The sequence below is a fragment of the Erithacus rubecula genome, assembly GCF_903797595.1.
Source record: "Erithacus rubecula genome assembly, chromosome: Z".
Lineage (NCBI taxonomy): Eukaryota > Metazoa > Chordata > Aves > Passeriformes > Muscicapidae > Erithacus > Erithacus rubecula.
The window spans coordinates 30,056,260-30,070,625 of NC_136661.1; the positions used below are offsets into that span (position 1 = coordinate 30,056,260).

General features: G+C 43.0%; 1 protein-coding gene across 1 annotated transcript in view; it reads right to left on the reverse strand.

Moving 5' to 3' along the window:
- Window positions 1–14,366, reverse strand: part of LOXHD1 (lipoxygenase homology PLAT domains 1) — a gene marked incomplete at both ends in the record, with an annotated part of 129,367 nt that overhangs the window by 32,453 nt on the left and 82,548 nt on the right. The window contains 5 exons of the mRNA XM_079330659.1: window positions 209–336; window positions 3,209–3,394; window positions 7,997–8,205; window positions 11,566–11,689; window positions 13,761–13,970. Of these exons, the coding sequence (XP_079186785.1) occupies window positions 209–336; window positions 3,209–3,394; window positions 7,997–8,205; window positions 11,566–11,689; window positions 13,761–13,970 (857 nt within the window). The remainder of the gene's footprint in view (window positions 1–208; window positions 337–3,208; window positions 3,395–7,996; window positions 8,206–11,565; window positions 11,690–13,760; window positions 13,971–14,366) is intronic.

Below are 14,366 nucleotides of genomic sequence, written 5' to 3' on the forward strand. Positions count from 1 at the left end.
CAAAGGGTGGTTTCCCTGGCTATACAGTGCTCTCCTTTGCTTTGCTTTGCCAAGAATCTGCCAGAAATACTCTGAATCTATAATGTCACTGGGAGTAAATGTCTGTGTTACAGTGGGAGCATCACCAAAGCCCTGAGTGCTTCTTGACTTGACACTAAAACCTGTCATCACTCCTCTTCTAACGAACCAAAAATGACAGCTACTGTACCTGTCTCCATTTTTATCCAGCAGCATCTCCTCAGTGTTCCCATTGGATCCAAACACAGTCATGAAAATGTTGGCGTCGGTGCCGCCGCTTTCGATGTCTCCAGTCACAACCGTGACTTCGTAGAGGATCTGGTGAGGGTTGGAAACAGAAGTCTTCATTTAAACAGCTGTCCTAAACCCACACTAAACAGGACAACAGGCTGTCCTGGAGATCTGCTTCCTTGGCAGAACAGGCTCCAGCTCAGCTTCTTGGTTTTTCTCCACACTGTTTTTTTCAGAGGCAAAGTTAGATATCAGAATTTGCTACAGGACTTTGCATCTGCGACTTTTTCTACAGATTTGCTCAGACTTGAAAGAGTCACATTTATTGTGACAATGTCTGAATTACAGAATCACTGGATGGTTTGGGTTGAAAGGGACATTTAAAGCCCATCCAGTGCCACTTCCTGCCACGGGCAGGGACACCTTCCACTGTCCCAGGTTGTTCCAATCCCATCCAGCCTGGCCCTGGACACTGCCAGGGATCCAGGAGCAGCCACAGCTGCTCTGGGAAGCCTCTGCTAGGGTCTCATCACTCACAGTGTAAAAAATTTTCTTCCTTTTGTCTAATCCAAGCCAACCTTCCCTCTGTTTGAACCCACTACCTCTTGTCCTATTCCAACACCAGTGATGAAGATCTCTTAAGCTGCTTCTTCACATGAGTCACAACCATCACATCAATATCTGGGTCTCACCCTCTGCTTCCAGGGTCTCTGTCTGGTGACCTCCAGCTCTCCAGCTCTGTACTGCACCAAACTCTTGCTAATTTAAAAAAAGAGTCCCCCAGAAGAACAATTGTTTCTTTTACTTGGCTGCAAAATGTTTCTCCCAAAAGTTCAGTGTTTATCTGAGCAATGTTTATTCCAATTTCACTAATAGTTTGGGTGTTTATACATCAGAATGCTCCCTGAGGTACAAAAATTCAGCTATCCTGCTCTCCAAGGGGATGCTCACTGCTGCACCAGCTGCAGAGTCCTCCCAGATCTTGTGTGCACTGAAGGCAGGCCAGTTTATGAAAAGATATTTTTTTTATAATTTTCACCTTACTAGATTAATTTTGGTCTTTTCTCCTGACATGGGAACAATAAGATTCAGGATAAATATGTCAAAAATGTGCAAGTCCCAGTGGCTGTCAGAGGTTTTAAGACTTGTAGACCACTTAGATGCTGTCAAGATCATAGCTATGGTACCAAGGCTTCTTTAAGACATGGAAAAATATCAAGAAACAGCTCCCAGAAATATATTTAAAATAGTGTACTGCTAGGCTAGATTTAATGGGCTGAATTTTGGCTGCCACATAAATAAATAGTGCAAAAGAATAACATAATGTTAAAAAAAATTCACGTTTGTTTGAGCCTGAGTAGCCTGTTGATCACATATTCACCACATGTATTTTAAATCTTAGCAATGCATCCTATATTTTATAGGAAGGAGAAAAACTCATACCAGTGCATTGAAGGTTTCTAATGACTGTGGTGGACATTGAGCAATTTCTCCAACTATGGGAAAGCAAATACTCAATTTAAAGCAAAAAGAGGGAATATCAAGCCAAGAAGAAAATTAAGTTGCAATGGGTACATATGGCTGTACAAAAGCCAAGTAGAAAAAAAAAATAGAAAAGTATTAATCTTCTCAATGATGCTAAACAGCTCAGTTGCCTTTGAACACTAAAATGTAAAACTCAGTTTCTAACTACAGCTATTTACAAGGGAACAGTCTCAAATTCCCTCAACTAGGAGACTGATCAGAAAATCAAATGCTCACTTCTGGTTTCATGTCCCAAGCATCTCCCCAGATTTCCTTCAAATCTCCCATCAAATTTCTGGCCCAGCATCATAGGGAAAAAACTGTTGTTAGATGTGTCTATTTGTGGCATGCTTATGAAAATAAATATTCAGGATTGTGCTTTTAAAGGGAGACTGAACATAAGTCTTCATTAACATCCACTTCAATCTATGGGCAAGCCATCAGCTCACCATCAGGAGCTTGGAAACCTCATCCAGGAAGTTAAACGACAGATGGGGCATTTTTATGAGATTGGTTTTAACCCTGGTGTTAAGTCTCAGGAAGGTTTTTATACCCTCTTAGGTCAATTCCTCCACTGAAATCTGCACTGATTTGGTGAATCCTTCAGAAATGATAGAAATGTTATCAATTTTTTGCATGTCTGGGGAACAAGAAAGATTTCAGGAGAATATCTTTAACTTGGGAATCAAGAGCAGCATAAAGAAAAAATAATGTACTGTGAAAGCGTAACCTGACTGTAAATAGAAGCACATCTATAGAGATTTTAAATTGCCATACAGGTATTTAAACACAGTGTTATTTTCACATTCATCCAGACTATTATTTCTGCTGCAAATCTTACATCCAAAATCAGCATAGCTCAGCTTTCCAGTTTGTACTTGTCTGGAATATAGCACAGCAGATATTACTTCAAAATTCATGTATTTGAATGAAAATACTATGGAGTTTTACTCATCACTGATTCAACTTTAATCAGTTATTCTCACCAAAAATCAGGCTTACAAATGTTTTCATGTTTCAACAACTTCCAGTTATTATTAATTTCCCCATCTCCTTTTAGAAAATTTGGTATATAGCCACATCGTGGAGAGATTAAAACAAGTAAGATATTTCCACTGCTCTAATCTGATGAGTTAGAAGTAATCTCTCACCTTGAAGGTGCTCCCACTCTACCAGGAGATTCAGTGGGTGACAAGATGAGGACAGGCTGAAGTGTGACCTGCTGACTCTGCCCTCCCACCTATGCCAGGGTTGCAGTGCCCAGTCATGATCCTAAGCCATGCCTAAAGGTTTTGCTAATAACATAACATAGGAAAGGAAAGCAAAGGGAAGGCTCAAGCCACTTGCAAAAATCAAAGTATGAGAGATGATACATGACTGATGTCAGCAGAGATCCCTGCAGCATCCAGAGGCACAGAGTGAGCCTGGAGCCTACCTTGATGCCAATGTTAACACATTCTGCATCCAGGATGTTGAGGATTCGTGAAGTGAGCCCATCACCTTTGTCTCTGGCCAGCCAGCACTTGCAGACAAAGTTGTACATGACTCCCTTGGTGGGCACGACGATGGTGAGCTCTTCCATAAGCCAGCAGCTCTCAGGGGTGGCACCATCGTGCCCCACCTGTGAGGGACAGAGAGAAAACACCTCCTGGGCAAAGGGGATTCTCTGCAGGAGGGTGATTCACCTGCCAGAGAAGGACTCAGAGTCTGTGTACACCACCACAGCAAACCATTCCTCAGGGGAAGGGATGGAACTCTGAAATGGGTCCCAAGGAGCCCAGCTCATCTGCTGTGCATGAGGGAAGGCCAGCCTCAAAATAAAAAAGCAAGGTGGACTGGGCTGACCTATATGAAAACATGTTCAGTCTCTTGTCACTTTCCTCCTGCTCTGTTGACTTCTATATGCTCATTTGCAGGTGGCAGCAGACACAATTCTCCACCTTTACAAGCCTTTTAACTTCTGTCACTACACTTGGAAGTGACTATTCAAAGGTTTGTAGCCAAGAGGAAAGATGCTCAGCAAACACCCGCATGTATTATTACAAGCACTTCCCTCACAAATCCACATATAAGTCAACTAAATGTATGAGGCAGTTCCTCTGCTTCCCCTCCCCTTAGACTGCAAAAACTCTGTCTTTGTATAGGAGACAAGAGATGGAGCTTGCAGCTGTAGCTGGCTGGTTGATTTTCAAGGACCAACTCCTCCAGCCTCAAGAATGATCTGTTCTGGAGACTAGAAAGTCACACAAGGATGGCCACAAGCCCAGATGGGTGAACAAAGAAAAGATTTAAGTGGAAAAAGGAAGAATTCTGGAGGTGGCAGCAGGGGCAGAGATCCTGCAGAAATATGGAGACAGTGCACAAGTGTGCAGGGATGAGTTTATGAAAGCCAGAACCCACGTGGAACTGAATCTGCCAAGAACCAGGGTTTCTGCAGATATATCAGCAGCAAAACAATGTTGACAGTGTAAATTCCTTCAAGAACCTTCATGTGTTCCTCTTAAAGAAAGTCGGAAATTCAACCTGAGGCAAACTCAGAAGCAAAATTATGTATCCAGGTTGATGTATGAACCTTGGTCAGTCATTACAATGAGCTATTTGTCCATGAAAGACCTACCTGCACTTCATTATTTTCTGGGAAAGTGTTGTTTTTGTCATTTCTAGGAAAATGAGGTCCTTAGTCAGAAAGCCTCACTGGTTTTTGTTTTTAAATTATTAGGATATTTAGGGAGGCTCGGAAAGCAATTTTTAATAACAGATTCATCTAGCGTGATATATCTGTGGTATCTATTTTTTTCCCAAAAAACAAGTGATCTTTTCTGTCTGACGGCCTCAGCCATCACTGCTATTAGGAGTATTATTGCTGTACTAATGTCTGTGCAGCTGCAGAAAATTAGAGCTAACCACTAGGGAAATTCAAGTCTACAATGGATGCATTAATCCTCTGATTCTTGGGGTGTGAGGTGAATGGGAATATAACACTTGCCTTCCCATTCCCTCTCTGGCAGCTTGGCTGAGCATCTCCAAGCCCAAAGTCAGAGTCTTTGTGCAGGTCTCTTGCAGGATGGGGTGGGTGAGGCAGTGAGGAAACTTCAGGGCCATGGTCCTGCAGTGACAAAGCAGCTGGAGGGAAAATCCTGATGTGCCTAATAAAATTTGCTGGTCTTTTGGGTCCACTGCATAACCCCACCTGCTCACATCATAGAATCATAGAACAGCTTAGTCTGGAAAGGACTTTAAAGCTCATCTCATTTCAAACCCCCTGCCATGGGCAGGGACACCTTCCTCTATCCCAGGTTGATCCAAACTTCATCCAGCCTGGCCTTGGACACTGCCAGGGATGGGATATCCACAATTTCCCCAGGTTAAGTCTCATCCCAAGGCATTGCTGGGTGCCACAATTTCACAGCAAACTTTAACTTCTTTGATGTCAGTGACAGTCAGAAGGAAAAAATCTCTGCATCCAGGTGCCTTGGAGAAACTGTGCACAAACTTCAAGGACCTCAAGAAAAATGTAATTCTGGGACAAATTCAGTTAGTGTCAGCCAATCCTCCCTATGGCAGGACTTCAGGAGCAGAGCACCAGGATTTGGCTTTCAATTCCAGGTAAATCTTTAGACAGACCATGCCAATGCATATGAATAACACCAAGCCATGGCCACACCAGCAGCATATGGATGTGCATATCAATATTACAACAAATGATTTGGGATGAGATGTTTGAACTAAATTAGAATGACAGAATTTCAAAGGTGGGTAGATCCTTACTTGGGGTGTTTGAAAAACTTTGTAACTTGTTCCAGCTGTCCTTGAGGGACTACACATCACTGATACTGAGATTCACAATTTATACTGAGCAGCTCAGTATCATATAGAAAGTGAACACAGTGGCAGAGGGAAAATCTGAGAGAATATTTGTGGAAAGAAGGTTCAGAGAATACTAGAGAAACCTGAGGGTCAGGTCCCTAGTCACTGGGGGACTGGACTTGCATATGCAAAATTTGTGTGTCCTTGATTTTCCTCTGTGTTCATGATGGAGAAAGACTCTGAACCAGAAGAGTTTTATGAAAATACCAATGCAGGACTCTCCTAGACATGCTTGTGTCTTTCTGCAGCAGTGACAGTCTAGGAACTTTCATTCATTAGGAGAAGAAATATTAAACATTATTTTGAAAACACAGAATAAAATGTCTACTTGTGGTATTTATTTTCATGTTAGAGTGTCTGTTAAAGTCCACAAGTAGTAAATATATCTGTAGGCTTACAAGACAGGAATAAGTGGGCCCCTTTTAAATTACTTTGTGTTTCACTGTTTCTGCTTACAGTGGAGTGCATTTGTAGCAGGAGCATAATGCCAAACTGGAAGTAGCATCACGCTGCAGATCTCACAGCCCTGCTAAATGGCTCAGACTGCTGCCTGGGTTATACAGAGGGCTCCTGGAAACTTAATCCTCACACTATGCTATTTTCACATGGCAACTCACCTTCAGAACTGTTCACCTTCTACACAAACAGACAAATGCCAAATCCAAGAACGAGCTGTTCCTCACTTTTCCCCAAGTAGATAACTAGCAATTTTCTGCAATGTCCCCGAACACTGCAATTTTCTCGAAGGAAAATGCGGACGGATGCCATGGCAACCAGGCAGACTCGCACATCGATGTCATTGCTGGGACACGGGTCCAAAAGAGGGGACCTTCCAAGCTGGGGACACTGCAGGAAGGAGGGCAGAAGGCCAGGAGCAGGTGGCTCCTTCAGCTGCGAGCTGGGGAGTCACAATCCAGAAGGGAAAGGTGAGCCAGGGTGAGGCAGCAGACTGGTGAGATCACCGAGTGCAGGGGTGAAAGAGTGCACAAGAACATCACCAGCCTGAAAGATAGATGTTATTTCTTTTTATGGCTCTCTACATTTTATTTGCAACCTTTTATCTTCTTTCCCATTTGTATTCCTTTCCAAATTAATTTTTTGCCTAAAGTGTCTTCTCCTACTTTCTTCTATTTTCTACCCATTCCCTACTCTATTCATTGTATCTTTTCCAGCATCCCTTTCTATTTCTTTCTTCAGGCTGCTCTTCCTGTCTCTCTGACCCTGAGGGGTGATACTGTCATTTTCCTCCCTCTCTGTCCCACTCCATGGCTGTTTCCAAGTGTGCACAATCCAGAAAGAAGGACTGATATGCTTGCTTCACTATAAAAGTTTGACCTTGAGATGGGCTAGACAGAAAATGCCACTAATACATGTAATAACCAGGCACTGAGAGTGCATTAAGAAAATGGCTTGATAATAAACTCAAATCTGATACAGAGATTTCTCAAGATGTCAGAATTCATTGCTTGAGTGAAAGGTAGCACTAGTGACAGTCTCTCAACTGCAATAGCAGGATGTACAGACACAAAGATCTTCTTATTAAATAGGATTTTTTTTCTTGTTTCTTTCCAATTATACAGGCACACACATCGACATATAGCTTTGCTTCCACAGAGGGATAGGGGCAAAACCAAAACTAAACAGGCTCCTAGAGTTCTCAGGTGCTGTGGGTTTTAGTACTTGAGGTGCTGGAGCGAGCTTTAAGGAAATGGAGCTGCTATACAGAACAAGAATGATATACACAAACACTCTGGAATATTCATGTGAAGTTTAAGCCCAGTGATGGAAAGTCTATGCAAATTGTGTCTCCCTGAGCCATAACAGAAAAAATGGTTCCTGTACTGAAATCTATTTGTGCACATTACTTACAAATTATGATTTATTTTCTTCTCTAAGCCTGTGTCCTCCAAGCTGTGAAAACAATTTTCATGTTTAGCTAGGAAATTATACAAGATTTGTTTCTCACGATTTATGAAACCCAATTGGAAATAGTGGAAAAAATCAACTAGCAAAAAGACTGATGAAGAACTGCATCCTGGGAAGATTCACTGCATCTGGCAATAGCAGGGATTGAGTAAGAAAAAGCAGTGCCAGAGACAGGACAAAACTGGGACATGTTGTCACTTCTTTACAATTCACAATTATCTTTCTCTTCACGAGGATCCTGGTTTTAGGCAGAGTAAAGCATACTTACTTACAGGTTCAGACACATGCGAAATCTCATAATCACAGTCCTGTTTTCATTCTCTTTAGTCCCAAGAGCCTTTCCTTCACTGCTAAGAATAACAGAACCACGTGCTTTCCTTGGCCACATATTCCACACGCCCCCAGCACTCGCGCTGCGATCACAACGTACCTCCACTTTTTTGATCTCCCCGACATCCAGGCCCCAAACTGAGAACTTCTCCACAGAGCCATCTGCAAACTCATCCTTTCCCTCCTCGAGGTCCAGCCACAGCCTCTCAGTCTGCAGTTTCTGCGGGCCCATGATGATGATGAACACGCGGCTGTCGGTGCTGGAGTCGTACTCGGTGCCCGTGGTGACGGTGATGTGGTACGGGATCACTGCCACAAAGAGAGGCTGGTTCCTCAGAAAACCCCCCCACACACACACACTGGGGTGAGACTTGGGAAAACCAGGGGCTCATCCCATTGGAGGAAGCAGCTGTGCATGCCAAATGGGCTCACATCCCATTGAATTCGTTTGGAGAAGTGATAACATTGTGCTTTGTTGGGCTACAAGTGTGCCTTGGAGACTGCTTGTCCCACAGCTGAATTCTGCAAGGGTTAATTTCCCCAGATGACCCTCCTGGCTGCTAGGAGGTTGTAAGTCCAGATTTCTCCCTAATGTGTGACAGAACAGCAAAGGGCTTGAATCTTTATTGACACCAAGAGACCTTCCTGAAGATGAGTCTGAGCACCTAAATCTTAAACAGGCTATTAGGCCAAAGTGATCTTACACTCCCCGTTCAATAAAGACAAATAAATCTGTGCTGACTCCAAGGTAAGCCATCACGAACTGAATGTCCCAGAACAACCACAAATGCTCTCCTTTGTGCCTCATTCAAGGATTGCTGTGATCTATGGGGCAGCTCAGGGTTTCAGCATCCCTGTACAAATCCAGACAGAGGAGAACAATCTTTGTATTAAATGTAAGTCACTCAATAATTCTATGCACTGCATAATAATTTTGATTGGGGGGAAAAAACCTTCAGGGCAAGGCTTGGTAAAAGAGGAGGTGGTTTTTCTGTGGTTTTCAGAAATTTCAGTTCAGCTGTTAAAAGGGAGGAAGTGCCAGACTGCTTTTCAAGGGCTTTCCAAAAGCTCATTTGGGTACGCCGAGCAGGCGGTGCAGAATTGGTCGCTGAATACTCGTTTGATTTCTCAGAACATTTGTGCAGGGCTGTTCAAACAGTCCTGACAAGACTCAGTGCTCTGAAACTTGCTTCGTCACAGACTCAAAACAGCCTGGCTTCATCATCACTTTTCTGATTTAAAAAAAACAAGAAAAGTTTATAAATTGACGGAAAAAAACCTCTTGGCTGATTTTCAAATTGCCCAAGATTGACATCTAATTTTGCTTTATGATGACTGAAAACATCTTTGAGGTGGGGGTTGTACTAGAAATTCACAGAATATTTGTGCAATATCAGGGAAGGCATAAATTCATCAAATCTGATCAAATCTGTTCTTACCTCTGGACAGAGCAGAACCCAAAAAGATTCGTTCAGCCTTAAATTTGAGGATTTTGTGTACCAACACAAAATGAGCTGATGATTAGGCAAGATTTATTCTCCCATTTATCGTATAATTTACATTTCAGTGGGTACATCAGCACAATGATGCATTTAGCAGGAAAATGGTTTAGTTGTAGTCAAGGCAGATTTTATAAGAATATATTGAGGGATCATGTTTAGGACACCTCCAGATTTTTAAATAAATTATATTTTGAATAGGGACATTTTCTTCTATACAGGTTTTGTCCTGTTCTGCTGTGACAGACTAAGTTCAGAGAACTACCAGCATTTCCAGCTGATCCTTAAGCCAAGGTACTTGAAACACCTATAAAAAAGAAACTACAACTTTGAATAACTATAATTATATAATTATATAATACAGAGACATGGAGCAGCTTACTATCAGAGAGCAGGAAACATCCTTTGTTGTTCTTTCCTCTGAAAAACTGAAAATGGATCCTTAAATTAGTTTATCTTCCCTCCCTGTTGTCTCCCTCTTTATTGGAGACTTATATCTCCCTTTTTTCAAACACAGGAGAATGCAAAACCTGCAAGTGCAGGATAGCACAGGTTCTCCAGCCCATCTCCTTTTGTCCTTGAGTTCACAGGGTCCAGGTGAGGCCACATGTTCCCCTCTCAGGAGGGTGGGTTTTCTTAGGCATCCATCCATGCCAAAACCATCCAGGGCTGCCTTCCAGCATGGGAGAAGGTTCCCAGTTCAGATCTAAGCATCATGCTAGCCAAGAGGACTTTTCCCTGAGCTCCTCCTCACATCCTCCTGTTTGATCTCAGCACAGTCAGTGACAAAAGTCACTCCCTTTCCCAGCCAACTCCCAGTACCACTTCCTGAGTGAGCCAGCTGAGCTGGCTGTTTTATCCAGCTCAGAAGGTGGCTGCCTGGCTCACCCAGTCCATCTTATCTGACATTTCTTCAGGAAGCAGTTTCCTTAATGAGGCCATGTCACTGAGCACAGATAGTGGTGATGACAAGCTCCAGGACTCAGAGAGAAAAGACCACCCTGGCACAATGGGGATGATGAGAACAGTCCTAGCTCTGCCGGAGAAGGGTTCTCATGGGAAATGATGGTATTTTACCCATTATTTGTGAAACTATACGGAATGCCAACATGGCAGATGTTATCCATTGTCACAGCACAGAAGTAATATCAGAAGGAGCAAGGAAATCACTAACTTTTTTTTATTTGAGCACAATGTGGGATTACAAAAGAAGGGCTTGCCCGAAGACACATGGGTTGCAGGCCAGGTTGAGCCATGTGCAGCACTACATCTGCTTCCCAAATGAAAGGTGTGGGTTGTGCAACCCAGGTATCACACCACAGCAAGGCACTGGGCATCAGAGGGGCTGCAAACCACCTCTGTGACCACTGCTGGGCTCTCTGTGAATCCCCCTGGAGAGCTACCTTTAACTCCTAAGGAAAATTACATAATTTTCACTTCATATGCACTGAAGTTTAAGATAAATTTAAATTTTTTTGCACTTGCTGTGGATGAAGAGCACATAGACAGACAGTGGCTCTGATGCAGCTGCTGCTCAGTTAGTCAATACAACACAGTATTGTAATCACACATCTGAAATCTTAATCTAAAGATAAAAGGTCCCATGTCAGATATCTAAGAATTGTAGGTTCAATTTAGCTGATAAGTAATTGTCCTGGAACACAGAGGTAGTAAAAAAAAGGGTATATACATCATAAAATCACAGAATCATAGAAAAGCAATGTTGGAAGGGACCTTAAAGTTAATCTCATTCCAGCCCCCCTGCCATGGGCAGGGACACCCTCCCCTAGACCCACACAACAGCTGCTGTGGTGCACACATGTGATAAAGAAAAAGAAACCTGAGAAGTCCTAAAAATAAATCACATATAAATTCAAATTAAATAGCATTTCATCTTGAAATACCATCTCGTTTAAGCCAAAGAAACAGTTTGGAAACACTGAATTTGCTGTCAACTTCATTGCTTATTCCACTGCTGAGGTCAAAGAGCTGCAGGGAAAGCAGCAAATGTGAAAACAAAAGCCTTGATCCAGCCTTTCCCAGAGCAGCCACAGCAGAAGGAAAGGAGAAATAATTTGTTGCTCTGCCTCTCCTTGCTCTTCAGCAGGATGAACTGGAAGCCAAGAGCACACAGATGCATGCAAACAAACACTCAGGTGTGAGCACTCACGTGAGCCTTCCTCTGCTGCCTTGACCAGGCTGGATTTTTTGGGCTCCTTCAGGTCTGCTTTGCTGTCCTGGCTGGACACACTGAGAGAGGAACCATCCAGGCTGTTCCGCTCACCATCATAGCTCTGGGTGGCAGGCACATTTGGGAGGGTTTGGGGAATAGAAAAGGTATGGAACTTTCAGAAGGCTGTGTGAAAAACAAATTTTAGGATGGAGAAACAGGAGGGCAGTGAGGCTGAGCACTTGTGCTGTCAGCTGTTCCCATGTGCCTCCAAGAATAACGTGACAAGAAATGCCTGTAGCTCCCCAGGTACCTTTTTGGTCAGTACAGCTCAAATAAACGTGACTTGTATTGTACTGGTGGTCTTTCATTTACTTCATTGGCAACCCTGACAGGCCATTTTGGATGTGTGTTACATTAAAAGAAAATATAATAGACCGAAGAGTCTTGTGAGTTGTGACCTTTTCTGTGCTACCTGTCTGAAATTGTCTGAGGTTGTCTGAATTTCAGATCAATGGACCAGTGCCAGAGCTCATAGAATCATAGAAGGGACCTTAAAGGTTATCTCATTTCAACCCCCCATGGGCAGGGACACCTTCCACTATCCCAGGTTGATCCAAGCCCCATCCAGCCTGCCCTTGGGTACTGCCAGGGATGCAGGGGCAGCCACAGCTGCTCTGGGCACCCTGTGCCAGGGCCTGCCCACCCTCACAGGGAACAATTTTTTCTTAACATGAAATCTAAACCTACTCTCTTTCAATCTGAACCCATACCCCTCTTGTCCCATCATGCCAGGTCCTTTTAAATTGTCTCTATTTTTCTTGCCAGCTCTCTTCAGGTACTGGAAAGCCACAATTAGGTCATACTGAATCTGCCTCCTCTCAGGCTGAACAATCCTAATTCTCTCAGCAGAGCTGCTCCATCCCTCTGATCACCTTGGTGCCTCCTCTGCACTGGCTGCAGCAGCTCCACGTCCTTGTGCTGCTGGAGCCCAGGGCTGGAGCAGCTCTGCAGGTGGGGTCTCACCTGAGCACAGGGGCACAGGGGCAGAATCCCCCCTGCCCTGCTGCCCACGCTGGGGGCTCAGCCCAGGGCAGGGGGCTCAGGCTGGGCAGCTCCAGCTCTCACCCACAGCACCCCCAGCTCCTTAGGAACAGGTCAAATATCATAAGAGGCAGAGTACTGCAAATCTGAGTGATGTGAAACACTAGTTGTGTTTGGAGAGTTACTGACAATGCATTTGGTGTCACTGTCCAATAAATGTGAGGGTTTTGCCACACTGTTAAATAATTAAAAAAAAAAAAAGTGGACTGATTAGTTTTTCCTCGTTAGGAATTGATATAAGCAACAGAGTAAGCCTGTCCACAAGCATTCATGGCACTGTGAGCTGCAGTTTTAAGAGGCAGCATATGGCAACACTCATCCATGGTGTAACTCCTCTTACATCCGCTCTGCTGCGTTCAGGATGAGTCTGGGCCAATTCCATTGATACCATTTTAGTGGTAACTGTCAATTAAAGCCTCTCTGTGTTTTGCAAAGTGGACTCCTTAAATAAAATGAACTTATAATCAGCTGCTTTATTATGTTTCACTGTATAGAAGTAAGAGAAGTCTATTAATCTTGTTTGCTAATTTTAATTAGAGCATGTACCTCGAATTCCAATTAGCTGCATTAGGCTGATAAGCAATAGAGAGAGTGCAAGTAAAAAGGACATTTCACTAAAAAACATTTGGTGATAGCAAAGAGAGCTGTTTTTTTACATCTGGCAGTGGTGGAATATGGATTTGGAAAGAAAAAACATCCAGTCCAAGTGAGTATGAAGTCAAAGGATCCAATATTTGGGTTGGAGGACTTTGAATAGTGGGACCCATTACTAAGTTGCTTTGTGGGCATAGCAAGGACAGCAGCAGGGAAATGCTGTGTATCAGCAAGGTAGTGAACTTCTAATCTGAAGGGTTCCACTTACACTCCCTGATTTTTCTATTGAAATTACAAATTACAGAGCTAATGATAATGGGCTGAGAGTAGCCGTACTTTTAGCTCTTGTCTGAAAATCAGAAATTCATTTTGGATAAGCCAAAAGCCCTCTGAATCTCTAATGAGCTGCCTTGGACTTAAGCCAGATATTCTTTTTTTTTTTTTTTTTTTTTTTTTTAATGAGTAGAAGTGGAATCTACTTTGAGCCACAACTGTACCTGTTCATAAAGTGTACGTTCTATCTTTTTGTCTTCTTTCTTTTTAGACAGCCAGCGCTCGCACAGGAAAACAAACGACTCCTCTGTGGTTTCATCCAGGATCTCCACTTTTTCCAGGAACCAGTCAGGACTGAGCATACTATTGTCATGACGAATCTTGATCTTGTATATGATGCCAAGGTCCACAGCCTGTATTGTGAATGTGTCCTCCTGCAGGGTGTTCAAGAGCAGTTGATTCTGTTAACAAACTCTCAACAGACCATCTACTGGAAAAAGGCAAAAAACGGAGGCTACAGAACACATATGTTTAAATTCCATATTGCTGGATGGCATTTGGCTAAGAGCTTTGCAGAAGTCTATAGAAGGATATCTGTAAGCTAAAACTGTACTTCAGGGAAGTGTTTTAAAGCCTACTTCTGCTAAGAGGGGAGTTGCAAGAAACACCACTTTTACAACCAGTTAGAATATTGAAATACTGAAAGATTTTTAGGTCTGCTTCCCTTTCTAATCTAGGTAGATTTGTATGAATAATCCAGATAAATCTATCTTTGCCACCATTATATGCATAGGATGACCACAGAGCATCACTTTTGGTTTTATTTTCCC